The following is a 16625-nucleotide window of genomic DNA, read 5'->3' as shown; positions in this document are numbered from 1 at the left end:
TCATGAATACAGTTTCCATGACGTTCATGTGCAAGTCTATGGACGAACATGCACTTTCGTTTTTCATTGGTAAATATGTAGGTGGTGAGTGGCTGGGTGTGGTGAACGAGGTAAATGCAGGCTAGAGCTGTCACTCCTCTGTTGTCCCCGAAGTAGGCTGTGGACGCAAGGACAGGAGGGCTGTCCTGCTCCAGGCACCCTGAGCCCATGGGTCAGGCCGTTGGAGCGCAGCACCTTCACAGCCTGCGCGCCCGAAGGACGGAGCTGAAACTGGAGACGGAGGGCCGGGCGGCCAGCTGGCAGAGGCCTGCGCGCCGTGTTGAGGCCTTCCGAGTTGGCCTTAGACCCAAGGCAGCCGTTGGAGGGCTCCTGGTGGGGAGCGTCAGCAGGAGACAAATATTTCAGAGAGGTCGCTGAACATGCCAGACCGACTGTGACGGAGAGGGCTGGGGGCAGCAGGTGCGGTCAGACCACGGCGCAGCTCAGCCGCAGAGGCCTGGGCCCAGGGAGGGGTCGGGGGGACAGGAGAGGGTCATGCCGATGGGGAGACTGGGCTGAGCTCGGAAGTTCCCTGGCCTAACAGTTTCGTTCAGCAGACGCTTTATCAGATGCCTGCTCTTTGCTTGGCACTGTGCTGTTCGCTATGGGGAGGGAGGTTTAAGAAAGTAGATATGCTCCCCCCTCCCCTGGAACTTAGAGGCTTAGGGGGAAAGGAAGGACCATGGAGCGCAGTGCTGGCTGTATCGTTGCGGACTGAGACGGCTACAGTGGAGGGAAAGGACCGTCACTTCATGAGCATAGGACGGAGGAACCCGGCTGCGGCTGGGGTGTGGGAAGGCGTCCTGAGAGATGCTTCAGTTGGGTCCGAAGGATGACGAGAAGGTACCCAAGGCTCGGGGGGGGAGAAGGGGCCAAGGCCCCCCACCTGCACAGAGGGAACAGCGTTGCAGAGGCGGCTGGCTGGAACGTGGCGTTCCGCAGGTCCTAAGCAACAACCAGCCAGCCTAGCAGGGGAGTTGTCGGCCACAGGGAGAGTGTCACGGAGGCAGGAGGCAGGTGGGGACAGCCTGGGCAGGGCACAACCAAGGAGCGGTGTTCCTTTTCCTTAGAGCAGTAAGAAGGGTTTTCAGAATCACTCCTACGGCCGATTTTCCTCCGCGTCCCCAGCCTCCTCCGACCCGATATCGGCACCATTAAACTCGGGCTCCCTCTTCTGGCAGGTCTGCCCTTTGGGGGGCAACATCCCAGGATCAGTGCCATTCCACAGTTTGTTAATTTATGAACGAGAACCCACAGTCCCCTGCACAGGGCAGTGCACATATCTTGAGAGAACAGGCACTCCGAGGCATGATTCCGCGTAAGCCTGCATCCCGTGGGGTTGGGCTCAGCCAGTTTTCAGAGCGCGTCCGGCTCGGGGTGATGCAGTGTGGAGAGAGCTGGGGGGTGAGGGGCTGTGGCCGGTCCCGTGTGCTCTCTTGTTCGGGGGGCGAGGGGCGTTCCAGTGGACGTTACAGATGTAAAAGGCTGTGGAAAAGCCAACATATATTAATGCCGTGTTGGTTATGTGGCTTCAACATACGCAGTTGCCTAACTGTCCTATTTTCATCTCCGAAATCAGCTGGCTGTTGTTCAGAAAAACTTAGAAATGTTTGCTTGTATGATAGACAGTACGTTTTCTTAGAATAGAAGAATCCAAGGACCAGAACAAAGTCATCTAATGAAATGATCTTTATTGTGAGTAGTCGTTATTAAAATAATTTTACTTTAACATCTATGGTACTCAGTTTGGTATATTTAGAGTAGCATTTAAGCTAATATCTTTTAGAAAGGTAACATACATTAGACTAGGAAATATCTCTAAGCAGCATTTTGCGTTAGTAACAGACACCAAGGTAGTGTAGGTGGTGAAGAGTTTGTGCTCGTTCTGAGTTGGGCTCCAAAAGTTACCATGGTGACAGATCAGTCAGGAGCTGTCCATAGGACAAATGGAAGGCCACCCCCGGGACTTGGCTTGGCATCACTGCTTATATTAGCACAGGAGAGTAGCTCTCTATCACAGTCACATTTACAAATAGTCGTATGTGTTTGATTAAATGTAACTTCAAAATTTTCAGAAACTGAATCTTTCCGTGTATGTTCCAAGATGGCTAGAATTAGTGTGTGGTTTTTGAACGTTTTTTTCTCTTAATGTCTTGTGTGCTATCCGCGTAAGAGAAATGCTGTGCTTTACATACCAGACTTCTTAAGTTCTAAGAGGCCGTCACTTATAGGACAGATCATTGATTTAATAATTCGTATTGATGGAGTGTGAGGGTGAATGAGGAAACTGTACTAAATGGATGCATCAGTTGTAAGGTGCATCCAAATTTCAGAAATAAGACGTGTTAAAATGTGTGGGTTAAAATGTCCCTCTAGGTTAACATTTACCTGTAAACAGTTATTTTAAAAATACACCTCTCATCGGTCGCTTGCCTGCTTTTCAGCATTCGTTAGGCTGATGGTGGTCGCCTTCGACATCTGAAATGAGGCGTGTCTGGGTCAGTCCCGGTGTTATGAGTGCCCTCAGGAGGAAACCGTTGTCGCGTACCTGGCCCCTCCCGTGTACCACGAGATCCAGGCAGATGAAAGACTTAAATGGACTACTTGCTAAAAAATCTGTGCTCCTCACCATAGTTTAGCCGAAGAATATAGCAACCATTCAAGCTATTTTAAGCAGAAATGAGTTTGAGTACAGAGACCGGGGCGATTATAAAATCATTGTGAGGCCAGGGAAGAGGTGTGCCCTAGGCTGAGCCTCCAGAAAGGGCTCCCCGAAGCAGCCTCCAAAAGAGCTGCTCCTGGGAACAGTCAGGAGGCCCCATGGCTCTGTTGACGTCACCTGTACAGTGTCACTGCTGCAGTCTCTCAAACCAGAAGCTGCCGCCAATGCTGTCTCCTTCTGCCACCAAGGCAGCGATCGGGAACTGGACCGCACAGAAGCGACCACCAGGTACCTCCAGGGCTGGGCTTACCCTAGGAGCCAGAGCTGTGCCTGAGGCTCTGCCTGCCGGGTCAGAGCACACGCCTCTCCCTAACGGGCCTGAGGCCCAGCGGGGGACCAGGCCTTGTTCTGCTGCTGGAGTGCGAGTTGGCGGAGAGGGGACAACTTCGACGACTGCTCTGTGACATTCAAATTTTTAAATGATTGGATAACTGTTCATTTACATTGTATAGCACTTAACACCTTCCCAACAGTGGACATGTGAAAACCAAATTAAAGGGGGGGGGGGTTTGAGGGCCAGACGAGGGATCTACTCCCCCAACCCTGAGTACAGCCGTCCTGCTCCCTCCTAATTACCTGTAACTGCTTTGACTCTGCCTACTTTCTTATCTTCTTTAGTTTAAATTACAGTTCTTTTAGAATGACTTCATTTTTATCTAATCAGCCTAAAATACTTCCCATTGCTGACCAAAGGTCAGTCATGCTGCTGGGCCTTCTCCCAGGCCCGTCTCTGCGCTTCCTTGTCAACCCGGTTTAGCAGGAACCCTGCTGACTCGGTTTGACCAGAATCCCCCAGCCTCTGTATCTGCTCAGGCGACTGCCCAGGTTCCTCGTCCTCTGCCAGCCCGCCAGGTGATGTCTGATCACTCTAAACTGTTTTCAGCAAGAGTTGTTAGGTCCGGTGAGCCAGAACCCCGCTACCTCTGCTGTTTCCTCTTAGTATTTTCCCACCGTTGCCCCCCATGCTGCCCCCACCCTGCCCCGAGGCTGTAAGTCCCCGCTTTCCACGCTGGGCTCCGAGTTGGGCCCAGTCTCTCTCGGCCATGGTGACATCCCATGGCAGGGTCCCTGCACCCACCTCGATGGTGCTGAACCACGTCGGCCCTACCCTCGTTAGCAAGTGTCATTGGGTGTTCTCCCTCTGACAGAATATGAACAGTGCGCTCACGGTGTGCCAGCCGCTGTTGTGCGCAGCTCCTTCCATACAGTAGCATCTACCCCTCAAAGGACCCTCAGGGAGGTGCCCTTACCCCATTACGTGCCCCGCTGCCTCACATTTTACAGATGGCACAGCGAGGGGCCGAGAGATTAAGTAACTGACCAGCCCGGGAGCAGCAGGGCCGAGGCCGAAACCCTGAGTCCGCGCTCCACGTCACACGAGAGGAATGCGCCCAGAGCGCTTGTGGCGACATCCTCACCTGGGAAGGCGGGGAACACGGTCGGGGAGGGAGGGCAGGGGGCTCGGGTGGACCTGACGCCATTTCCTTACTAAGCTGGAGGTTGGGCACATGGAGGGTTGTCATTTCATCTTGCTGCCCGTTTGTACATCTTAAGTATTTCCCAATAAACACTCGAGGAAACGAGTGTCTTGGCGATTCAGGTGGAAGGGCCTCGGGGCTCTGCGCAGGCACTGGTGAGGGGCGCGGGGGCCGACCTGGGGGGCTGCCCTCCCCCGCGTGTCCCCGAGGTTCGACAGCGGAACACTGACCATGCTCCCCTTACCTGGAAAGGGGACGGAAGCGTGGGTGGCATGATGGAGGGAAGGCCGGCCTTGGCGCTCTGGATGGCCATGCAGACTGGCTGTGGGGGCGGGAGAGCGAACGGGGGTAGCGACCGGGTGCTGAAACCGAGGAGGCCGGGGCAGCAAGGGTGGCTCCTTCACTTTTGGTCCAGGACGGCAAGGCCTCGTGCTGGGTCCTGAGAAGGCGCTCCGTCCAGAGTCTTCCAAAGCCCCGAAGGGATCCCCCGAGCTCCCTGCCGTGCGGTCGCCTGTTCTGGAAAAAATAGTAGGCATTTTCAAGCTGTTTGAACTCTGTTGTGACAGTGCCCTGTGATGATGTCAGCTAAGAGCAGAAAATTGTTTCTTGGAAAGAGAATTGTTATAAGACTTGCTTTCTCATGTAATGACTAAGCCCACCGCCTTTTCCCCAGCAGGTGTCGCCCTCGTTTAAAAGAGAAAGCGTTGATTTGGCAGAAGAGCCTAACCACAGCTTCCAGCTTACTGGAAATTCTCTGTGACTAGCTCTGTCGTTATTAGCTGGGTGCTATTGTAATTTTTTTCTAAAAAAAAACAAATGATCACTTGACCACCCATAGAGACTCAAGCGGACTGTCAGGATGGCTTCGACACCCTGGTCTGTATCTTTGGGCAGCAATAGATTGAGAAATTTGGGTCTGAAAACAGTGTGTGACTAGCCAGAAACAGCCCATTTGCTTTGCTGATAAGCATAGATCCCGATTTTGAGATCCTTCACCAATCAGCTTGATAGGGTGTCAACTGGCTGCAGGTTTCAAAGACCTGAAAACTATTGGCTTCAACCAGGAAAGGTTGGTCAGTAGCTTGTAGGAAATAGGCCGGGGTGCAGCCCCGTAGGTCCAAATTCTGGGTTCCTGTGACATCACTGCTGTGCTGAGGACTTCCCTGCCCTTCCGTGGGGGTCCAGCGTGGCTCCCACACCAGCAACCGCGGCTGTAACCCTCGGGGCGGCTGAGAGTGTCACCCTGAGAAGAAGTGTGTGGGTAACCAACAGAGTGCTCTGCTCCGGGTCCTCGGACCCTCGTTTTATCTAACAAATACTTAGTGACTTCTGCGTGTGGCCTAAGTGCCGGGACCTGAGCCAGCACAGAGCTGCAGGGGAGGCCGCCCGGAAAGGCTGGCGCTCTGCCACACCTGGTGGTCCCTGGCGGGTGACTGTCCGCATGCAGCGTGGTCCTGGGAAGCCAGCTCCAGCTCCGCCTCTCTCCACAGGACAGGCCGGTGCTGTTCAGCAGGAACGTAATTTAGGCCACAGTGTGAGCCACATAAGTACTTCTAAGTATTCTAGTAGCAACATTTTAAAACAAAGACACAGGTGAGATTACTATTAATAATATATTTTTAACTCAGTATATTCAAACTGTTATCATTTCAACACAAAATCAATATAAAAATGGCCAGTAAGATATTTTCTGCTTTCCGCACTAACTGAAATGCAGTGTGGTGCACATACAGCTCATCCTGACTCAGACCTTCAGTGCTCAGCAGCCGCGTGTCTGGGTGGCCCTGGCCCCTAAGTGCTTGACTTCCAGTCAGGACCACGTGCTTGCTCAGCGGGTCGCTGGTTCACTTAGGTGAGACGCCCTGTTCCCTGCCTCCCCGCCGCACTCAGCACTGTCCTGGGCTCAGCCCCAGCACATTCTCGCTGGGCCTTTGGACACGTTCTGTGCTTCCAAGCAACGCTGCCCAGTAGGCAACTGAAGACCGGGGCTGGACTGAAGCGGAGGGCAACATGGGACAGTACGCGGGTGTCAGTGAGACTGGGTGACCTTTCCAGGGAGTCCAGGGCAGAGGAATGAGTCCAAAGACTTGGAGCCCATTTGTGGTTACAGGGCCTGCAGAGCCAAGAGGAGCCTCTGAAGGACGCAAGGGGGTGGGCAGGCCATCCGTCTTCTGCTGGCAGCTCTAACAGCGTGGATTTTGTTTTGCTCACAGCACATGCTGGGTCTCTAAGAGAGGACTCTAATAGCTCTTAAACTTGCTGTGTTTCCTTTGTTTACTTGTGTAGTGGCAGCATACTGCCTGCCTTTTCACTCAGGAATCATAAAGAAGACGGTGATCCTCACAACAGGAGAGGAGACATGGAACTAATTAATTAACTATAATTATTTTTATTTTTAAAACCAAACGGCACCCACACAAGACTTTGAATGAGCCACTGACAGCAGGGGAGCCAGGCGTGCCCAGGAGAGTGTAGTGTGGTCAGAAGCTGAGGGTGTCCTGAGGTTAGGGACCAGGGATTTGTGGCGAAGCCAAATTGCATGGCTGTGACTTCTTGAGAGAGCCCGAGCAATCTGAGCCGGGGGTAGAGAGTGCAGGCAGTGGCTGCGCCCAGGACTGAGGCTTTGTGTCGGGCACGGCGACAGAAAACCGGGGCGCAGAGGCCTTGCAGAAACGGACTGCAGACGGTGTAGGGCCGTCCCGGTGGACAGCGCACCCACTCTGCGTGACAAGAAAGGCGAACAGTTGCGTCTCGTGTTCTCCCCAGTGTTGGCTGGGAGTGGTTTCGTGGTGTTACCTGTCCGTGTAAGACACACGCAGAACTAGGTGTAAGCTCCTTTTACGTGGAGCTGCTACTCGGCTCTAAACCCAGAGACATTTACAAACTGAGTAGAAAGAAATTCTTTTCAAATAACAAGATAGTTGTGACACTTGTTGGACATTAACGTTGAAAGTGCCAGACCAGAACGACGGTTCAGGCTCCGACTTTTCTGCACTTGACATGTCTGGTCCTTCCGCCTGCGGGTTTCCCACTCAGACCACCTCTGCGTTGGCCTGCTTGTTAGAATAACCCCGTCCGGCTGTCACTCAGCGCTCCTCCTGCTCCTTTGTTTTAGTAGAAGTTCTGTGAGACCTTTTTTTGTGCGCCATCCTCTGCGCATTTTAGCTTCTACTTAATGCAGATGCATCGTTTGCAAAGCAGCCTGTGTTCTTCCCCAGCAAGTCTGAGACGTAGGGCAGGAGTGTTACAGAGGCACAGCATTACCACGAATGCTTGGATTATTTGGATAATCCTGAATGCACCAATACCTGTTTTTTAGACTGTCATTAGAATTAAAGCAATATTTATGTTTTAATTGTGGACATCACACTTCAAGAACCCACAAATCTGCAGCCCTTCCCCCTACCCCCCAGCCCACTGCATTCCCATGGTGGGTGAGGCCAGGAATCGGGCTTTAATCAGCCCTCAAATTGCGTCTGACTCGATCTGTGGTGTAAGCACTCTCTAACTTAGGTGCCCTTTTCACAGATGAGGAAACTGGCTCAAGACTACAGTCAAGATTGTGGTTAGTTTATAGGAAAACGAGGTCTCAAGCCTGGAATCCAGACTCCAGTCCAGTTCTGTTCTCAAAATGCTACATGGTCATCTCTTAGTTTCTTGTTTTGTTTCTTTTGGTCTGGGTTGAGCTTTGAGGAGGTGATACTAAAGTTTTGGGGTCTTTTCGTTTTGTCCTTATAGTGCCAGAACCTACTAAGACCTGTTCCAGCCAGCCCCAGCCTGCCGGTGCCGGGACCAGTACTTCCACCAGCACTCTCTCCAGCAGCAGCAATGGCAAACGTGCACCTGCCAGCGGCCAGCAGCCGGCTGCCTCCCGTTACCTGCCTCGCGAGGTGCCTCCACGCTTCCGCCAGCAAGAACAGAAGCAGCTATTGAAGAGAGGTCAGCCGTTGCCCACGGGAGCGCTGACCAGTGCCAGCCCAACCCAGGGCGCTGGGCCTGCAGGGGTGAGCCCCCCTCCCCTCCCCGGAGTCGGAGCACAGCAGCAGCCCAGTAAGCTCCAACCAGGTAAGGTCCCGCAGAAAGGCGGTGTTTTATATGGGGATGCGTGTGCCGTTTTCAACCTGGCTGCCCAGGAATACATGTGGACGTATTCGTGCCCATATTCAGCATATACACATAATAGAGCCAGCTAGATCTGTGATCGATAGAGATAACTAGATTAATTAATAATAGATGATTGATAGATAGTAGGTAGGAGATAGGTAGATTCATTTCGATTGGACTTTAAAGTTTAATTCTGTTTTCCCCACTTACTTACATTATTTCTCATATATTTTCAGATGGCATTAGCTCCTTTGTTGGGCACCAGAAACCAAAGGTCTCAACATCAGTAGTACATACATGTGCACCCAGGCAGAGGCCTTAGCTCCCTGCAGTGAAAACTTCCACATTAAACCCTTTCCTCTCAGTTTGCCAGGACAGCTCGTGACCGCACACACCCATTCTCTGCAGGGAGGCGGTTGGGGGTTGTGGGGAGCGGGTGTTTCTAACTGTGTCACACTCCTCAAGCCAAACCGACCTGGTAGCTCCTGGCACTCAGTCCTGCAGGCCTTGGGGGCTGAGCTGCCTGCTTCTGCTGGCGCCTTTGCCTGCGTCAGGTGCGGCATGCCCTGGGCTCCCGGAGAGGATGCCCCTTGCTCAGCCACTTTCCAGCATCCAGGACGTGACATCTCATTCCCTCCCTCCTGTTTGCAGCTTTGTGACCTTATGGATTTAGACTGTAATTTCCTTTTTACTGGAGTTCTAGAGACGTTTTTGGAAGAGAACAAAGTGCACGTGTTCAGCTGCCATGTTTCTCTTTTCTTAAATCCGTCCATTTTAACACTTGGCGCTGGTCTTAGCGTGGGATTCAGGTCTGTGCTTAGAGAAGGGGAGGCCTCTCGTGTTAGACTGTAACTTAAAAGACACATGTCACAAATCCCAGTAAGTTTTTTTATGGGCTGCCTTTTAATATGGGGAATAATTTCACCATGATACAAAAGGATCTGCAGCAGTATTTCTCAAAACTGTGACTTTGTGGTATATTCGGAACAAGTATTTTTAGACAACTTTATCATGTCTCTTCAACTAGTCTTCACTGTCTGTCATCTGCTGAACTCCTGGTAGAGGAGGTGTAGGTCAACAGTTGTCGGAGAAAAGCAAGAAAGGAAAGAGATGATCAGATACGCTCATTGACAGAGAGCACAGTCCCACCTGCTTCCCTGCAAGCAGTTGACGATCACACGTACAGACACTTTGCACACAGACGCAGAGATCGCACTCCTCGTGCCTGAGTGACTTGGTGTGTCGATTTGTGATGCAGGTTTTTGAAAAACTGAAAAAGAAATGGAGTAGCCTGCTTTTTTCCAGGCTTTTGTCTCCCTGGGGTAGAGTCAGTTCCTGGTATTGTATCAATACTTTCATCAAACGTTATTGGTGCATACGTTGCTGGTGTCTGTCTCCTTAGATACATAGAAAGTTAACAAGAAGTTGATTCAGTAAAATTTTGTATGAAAATATTTTTTAATAAAACATTTCTCTCTGTAAATATTAATATTCCCTAGAAAGTTATCCCTAGTTCATTGTACTTTAAAAATACATATATTAAAGACTAGCTCAACTGTTTATGTATAAAAATATCTCAGAAAATGACATTAATCTACATAATATCAACAAAACAAGAAATGATTACTTTTTGGCTCCCAGACTGAAGTCTTTGTTTTGCACCAGTTTCATCTCCCAGCAGCCTCTGGTGTCCTAGCCGGATGGATCTTTGTAACTCGCCACCTTGCATCGATTCCGAGGTCCTGCAGCCTCCTGTGCTGGTTTCCCAGTGCTGCTGTGCAGCGCCCCAGCCCCGCGCCTGCTGCCCAGGCCCTCACAGCCGGCTGCTCCCCACGGCCTGCTTTCCCCTCTGATGGGGCCGCGTCCTCACCATCGCACAGTGGCGCCCGCGCAGGGCCGTCCTGTCCAGCACAGGCACACGCTTGATCTCCCGGCCCCCCTCTCTCCTCACATCATTGTCTCCCCCATCCTCGGGTCCCTGAGCATCTCCGCCCTCGCTGCTCCTCAGTCTGCAGCCCACACGCCACGCCCACGGTGGCCTGTGTAACCATGGTGCTTGCTGACCCCCGCGTCCTCTAAGGGGAGTGGCTGAGCCTCCCACCCAGGACTAGTGCCGCAGGGGGAAAGGCTTCCACAGTGCCAGGAGGACCTGGTCGGGCACCAGCTGTGCTGCCCCCTCATACTGAAGCCTCAGGGCCTCTCTCCCCTCCAAAGAGCCGGTTTGGTTTTGTCAGTGGACGGCACTGCTCACGCTCTGACCCCTTCCCCCCAAGGCCCTTGGCAGGGCTCCCGCAGCCCCCTCCCACCCCGACGTGGCATTTCTAGGCCGTTTTCACCCCGGCTGCTCTCAGGTGCCCGGGCAAAGAGCCCGTGGTTCCCAGGAGGGAAGCCCCCACAGGAGACGGCGGAAGTGGGGCCCCAGCCCAGCCTGTAGAGGGGGAGCTCGTGGGGCAGAAGGACTGAGCTGGGCAGTGTGAGCCCTGTGGGAGGACGCGTGTCCTGTCTCCATCGCTGGCGGTCTCCGGACACGGAGTCCCGTGTCATCGGGCGTAGAAGGGCTCCTGTGCCACTGAGGCCAGGGTTCCCCCCGGCCCCGTCCCCCTTCTCCCTTCAGATGACAGCCGTTTGTCCTGACATAGACGTGGGCGTCTGCTGCAGCAATGTGGGGAAGCTGGGCTTTTAAAGTCGTGTATCGAATTGGCAAAAATAACTTAACTGCTAAGATGAGTGTGAGTGTGTAAGTGCAGGGATTCAGGTTCCAGAAAAGTGTCCTTTTATCATGTTATTTTCTAGTCAGACCATGTTTTTGCAAGTCTGAAGCGTAACTCCAGCTTGAAACACTTGAGAGCTTCTATCATTTTTTAAAAAGCTCCTTTTCATTGTGCTCAGGGCAGAACAATGCATTGTTTTGGTGGCTGCTTTGTACGTGTATAAACAGGCTTCGGTGGCTGCGGCTGTGGCTGCTACTTAGATCTCTCAGACGGGGGCAGGCAAGTAATTAAGGACTTGGACCCTTGCCAGTTTGCACATGGCGCTCTCTGGGAATATGAGAGCCGGTGTTGGAATGCCAACTGTTCGGGGGGTGGGATCGGAAGAGCGCGAACGGGGCCGGGGCGCAAACAAAGGCAGTAAGAGAGCGGGCCGTTTATTTGCATGCAGCCCACGGCAGTGCGCCGTTATTCTTTTGGCTGACTTTCAAAAAAACAGAAGAAAACTCACTGGCTCTGACGCTCCCTGTAGCCGGGGCCTGAATAAAAACGTAGTGACAATTGGAAGAATTGAAGGAGGAGGGAAGATCGGGTTAGTGTCAGCTGCAATTAGATAATCAAAGCTTTCCAATCCCCTCCGTGGGCGCCTCCCCCCGCCGCGGGGTGGGAAGCAGGGCCTCCCAGCGAGGAAAGGCTGCCAACCCTGCCCGCAGGTTGCCCGGGACTTTGCTGGCAGCGCGACAGGATGAGGCTGTCGCTGGGCACGGCCGACACGGGGGAGCTGAGAGCCCGTGCGACCCCCGATGCAGGCGAACAGGCAGCTGGCTCGCAAGGTAGCGTCTCCCGGGGGGGTGGAGGGCCCCTTCTACAGGTGTCTCTGCCCCGGCGGCCCTGCTAGAGGAGGAGCAACAAGACGCGCACGGGGCTCAGCGTGTGCCTGTCCCAAGGCCGGGTACGATGTGCCGCTGGAGAGCAGCGGCAGCTCTGAGCCCGGGCTCCCCGTGCCGGTCCCACGGGTAAAATGGCGTCTGGGGGAGCTGCTGGCCCGGGCCCAGGCGGAGCGGCCGGGCAGGGCACCCCCCGGCCCTCCCCCGCTTCCTCGGCCCTGGCCAGCCGCCCACAGGAGGTCGCGGCTCGTTCTGCTCCCCCTTTTATCGTCGTTCTCGCGGGCTGCCAGCCTGGAGGAAGCAGTCTTCTTTTGCTGCTCATTTGAAGGAAAACCCGGGGCACTAAGCTCATTCTCTTGAACATTTTTCCCTGTTGTTTCCAGTAAACCTTTTACTCTGAAACCGGTACTCCGCTCAGCATTTCGTAACTCCTCATTCTAGAGCTTGGCCGGCCAGGTGTTTTTAGAGTCTGTCCAGCAATAGAATTCTGAGTTCAGATTTCCCCAAGAGGTTCGCACACAGTACATGCAGTTGAGGGGAGGCATTTGGGGTTCTCAAAGGCTGAAAACAGTTGTGACGTGAATCCCACCACTTGGAAACCAGGTGGCAAGGAACTCGTGTTCCCAGTAAGTGTTAGTAAACATGTCCTTCCAACTACGGAAAGCTTTTGGAGTGTTTTGATTATTTTCTGATTGCCGTGGAAAGGCTGTGGTGCTAACGAATGAGCGCTGTCCCGTCCGTCAGCGTTACGACTGCTTCAGCGTTCTGCACACTCCCGAGGAGCCTGGCCGCGCGCCCCTGCTGGGTTAATTTGATACCTAGTTCAGATTTTGCTTACTGCAGCTTTTGGGAGATCTTTGTTAAATACTTTTTCTTGGAAAATTTATCTTTATATCTTTAACATTTTAGAATTTAAAAGAAGAAAGCTTTTCTCTTTAAACCATGCTCTCATGTAATCCTTTTTCATTTAATCACTTAAGACCGTTATGTTACTTAGATTTTTATAGACACCTATTTTTAGAATGTGTGAACCGTTTAAATAGCAGAAGAAAAGGTAATTGAACATTATACACAAACTTCATTACTTTTTTCTTTCTAAGGCTTTTTTAGGGTCAATTATATTGATAATAGCGTGGTACAGTGGAAGGAGCAGTGGGATTTTACTCCCAAAATGCGGGCGCTGCTTCAGGCCGTACTGCTTATTTGGTAGAACACCTTTTCCAAGTCTGGCCTCTGAGCCTCTGTCTCCCGTCTGTAAAATGGACACGATTTGTGAAGTTCAGCCTAGTCACTGTGTGTGGAAATACTTAGGACGTCAGAGTGCTATGAAGCACGTGATGTCTTATGGAATGAAGCCTCTTGCTGATGAACTCTGTCAGACTTGCTTCGTATCAGGTGCCTGGGACAGGCGGTCACAGAACAGCCACGGGGATGTCAAGTGCAGCAGAGGAAACGGAGTAGCCAGTGAACTCACACACGTGACCCGTGAGCAGGAACAATGATGGGCGTTGGCTGAGGGATGCAGGGTGCTGGGGGAAGGGAGGCAAAGGGGGAATCTGGGACAACTGTAGTAGATAATCAATAAGATATAATAAAAATATATAGAAGTACATTAGACACAGCCGATTCCCATTTTAAAACTTCATGAGAATGAAAAAATGAAAAAACAAGACAAAGTAAAAGAAGGGAAAACTGAAGCCAGGCGTAGAGCCTACGCATACCACGCCCGTCTCTGTCACAGCGCAGAACGTCCTCGGGAGAGACGAGGGCTTGTTCACCTGTGCGGCCCATCCGGCAGGACTGCGGAACCTGTGAGTGTCCAAGGGAGCTTTCAGCTGGGGACATCGGCTGGAGTCGCACAGGGACAGGCACAGTTGGGGCCCCAGAGTGGAGGAAGAGACGCGACGGCTCTTGCAGCAGCGAGAATGTGTCAGAACGGCCAGCATGAAGGCCACACCCAGAGCCACAGAGCCCGCGGCACGGGGCAGTTTTTCCTCTTCGTCCTTAAGCTTGTGGTTACGCGATGTTCCTTTTGGTCCCAGTAGAGCCTTCAAAACTACTTTTCTTGGAAAAATGCTTATTATTTTGGAGACCTAGTTTATTTTGTTGTTGTCAGAGAACCAAGACGTAGGCGCACAAGGACAGCTAAAATAGGGGAAAGAAGGCAGGGGGTAGCCGTGCCCAGTAGGGGTGGGCCGCGTGCTTTGTGTCAGCGGATGCCGCCTGCAGCTGAAATGGGGACGGCGCGCTCCCCTGCCCCTCTCCTGTGACCGGAAACCTGTCTCCCCACAAGGTTGCCTGAAGGCCCCACTCCCCCAGGAACTGCAGCGACTTCCCCGGGCGGGGGATGGGGGCGGGGGGATGGGGGGTAGGAGGGGACGGCAGGAATGCAGTTTGCCTTGTTTTAGGTAAAATGTCATTGCTCCAAAGTGCCATCTCTGGTCCTTGACTTGTCTTTGAAAGAAACTGTGTTTTAGCTGTAGATTCGTAGTGTCTGGTAGTTTTTTCTAACTAAAGATTTTGATGTATCAGCTCGTTTTCTATGACTTTGTCTGAAAAGATAACCCAGTATCTTTGCCGATAACTCCAGTTAAGTTGGTTAGTCAACATGTGAGTTTCAAAATTGACTGAAAATTGAAGCAACGTCATCTTACGTTATTGGCAAGTTGCCTTCAAGTATTTATAAAAGTCATTCACTGATCCACTTGTTCATTCAATAGATGTTTATCCGCTGCTGTGTCAGAGGCTCTGCTGAGCCCTGGAGAGAAACGGGGCAAAGGCAGGTGGTGCCAGCCTTCAAGGAGTTGACAGGGACAGGGCGTTCCACTGGCGACGCACCTGGGTAGTGTGCTCCGTGAGAGGGAGCCGGTGTGTCAGGCTCTTCACCTGTCACCTCGGGTGGCGTTTGCACCGCAGGGACAGAATGGAGTAGTGTGACAGGCCATCTGGCCACGAAGCCTAAAATATGTACGGTCCGGCCCTTCACAGAAAAGGTTTGCCAGCTCTGGTCTAAACGAGCTAACGGAGGGAAGGCTGTGTGTGACTGTGTCCAAGGACCCGCACGGGCAAAGGACGCTTCTCGGATGAAATGTCCGTTGAGTTGAGAAAGGCGAGAGGAGGAGAGACTGAGTCCAGGTAGGGGACAGGTTCTCCTAAGGTGCAGTCGGGGCGGGAGGGGGGGGGGCGGTGGCGGGAACTGGCGGGAGCACAGTGCGGGGGTGTCGCATGGGAGGGCTCTGGAGGCCCCGTGTCAGCGCGTCCTGCCCCTCTGTTGTCCTGGACGCCGGGGGACGGAGAGGGGCCTTTTCTTCCCGCGCCCTTTCCCCCAAGCCGGGAGGGGCTGAGTGCTGGGAGCCAGGGCGCTGCTCCGGCTGCCGGGGGCGGCCGGGCCCGGAGGCGCCTCGCTGGGGCAGCTGGTCTTTATCCTGCTGACTCGTGTTCTTCTTGAAATTTGGGGTTCTTAAAAATTTATGGGAATGAAAAAGGTCCTTTATCTCACAGGAATATTTCTTTACTTCCAGTGTTAGCCTTTGGCCGTTGCCCCTTTGCTGCCCTTGTAAGGCTCTAAGGGCGAAGGCTGTCCCTGACGGTGCCCGCCTCGCAGGCTTCCCCGCGGCGCTTCCCACCCGTGCTCCCCCACGGTGCTTCCCACCCGTGCTCCCCCACGGCGCTTCCCACCCGTGCTCCCCCACGGCGCTTCCCATCCACGCTCCCCGGCCCCATCACTGTGCTCAGCTGATCTCTTACCTTGGCCTCTTACCACCTGGCAGAGAAGGTTCTGAATGACTTTTTCTTGCAGAATGTTACAGGCTGTAGCTCAAAATGTACACACTCACATTTGCTTATTTTTCTCATAAGCAGGGACATTGTCTGCATTTTGTCCTCTCAATATCAAAAATTAAATGTTTTAGCTCAGTTTTGGTTTTAAGTTTATTATTTGCAGTTTTATATTTTGATTACAAATATTTGTAGAAAACTTCAAAACAAAATCATCTAAAGCAGGAGGATGGCATATGTGTTGGGGTGGCTGTATAATAGTGATCAGAACGCGTTGGAATTGTTTTACAGTATGTATAGAAAACCTCGTTGGTTTTATGTTTTGTTACCTCTAAACAACGTAGTTCTTTGTTTTTGACGCTGTTCATTTTAAATAGAATAAATAAGTTTGGTTATAAAAAAATCTGCTTTACATGTGAAAAGATACTCAACATCCCACTGATTGTTCGGGAGCTACAAATCCAGGTCGCAGGGAGACAGCACCCACACACCCCGCCCCCCGGGGGTGGCTGTTCCTCACAGCACAGACAACGGCAGGTGCCGGCTGTGGGGGTGCGGATCGGAGCCCTCGTGGATTGCTGATAGTAATGCCTAAAATGGCACAGCCACTGCTGAAAACCATATGGCAGTTCCTCAAAAACTGAAACAAGTCTAGGTCTGCACACTTTTGAGCTACACCCCGTAACATTCTGCAAGAAGAATTAATTTATAAAGCAATTCCACTTCTGTGTATGGACCCAAAAGAATGGAAAGCAGGACTGGAACAGGGATTTGTGTGCTTATGTTTATAACAGCATTATCCACAATAGCCAAAATACGGGAGCAACCCAAATCGCCCATGGATAGATGGATGAATAAACAAAATGTGGTCTATACACGCAGTGGAATATTACTCAGCCTTGAAAAGTAA

General features: G+C 52.3%; 1 protein-coding gene across 3 annotated transcripts in view; it reads left to right on the top strand.

Annotated features, from left to right (window-relative positions):
- Positions 1-16625, top strand: part of TNRC6C (trinucleotide repeat containing adaptor 6C) — a 100677-nt gene that overhangs the window by 40665 nt on the left and 43387 nt on the right. For all 3 annotated transcript variants that reach the window (XM_090257377.1, XM_090257378.1, XM_090257379.1), the window contains exon 4: positions 7978-8304. In XM_090257377.1, coding sequence (XP_090113503.1) covers positions 7978-8304 — 327 coding nt within the window. The remainder of the gene's footprint in view (positions 1-7977; positions 8305-16625) is intronic.

This window comes from Furipterus horrens, unplaced genomic scaffold (assembly GCF_987537825.1).
Source record: "Furipterus horrens unplaced genomic scaffold, mFurHor1.1.pri manual_scaffold_11, whole genome shotgun sequence".
Lineage (NCBI taxonomy): Eukaryota > Metazoa > Chordata > Mammalia > Chiroptera > Furipteridae > Furipterus > Furipterus horrens.
This window is presented reverse-complemented; position numbering and strand designations above follow the sequence as displayed.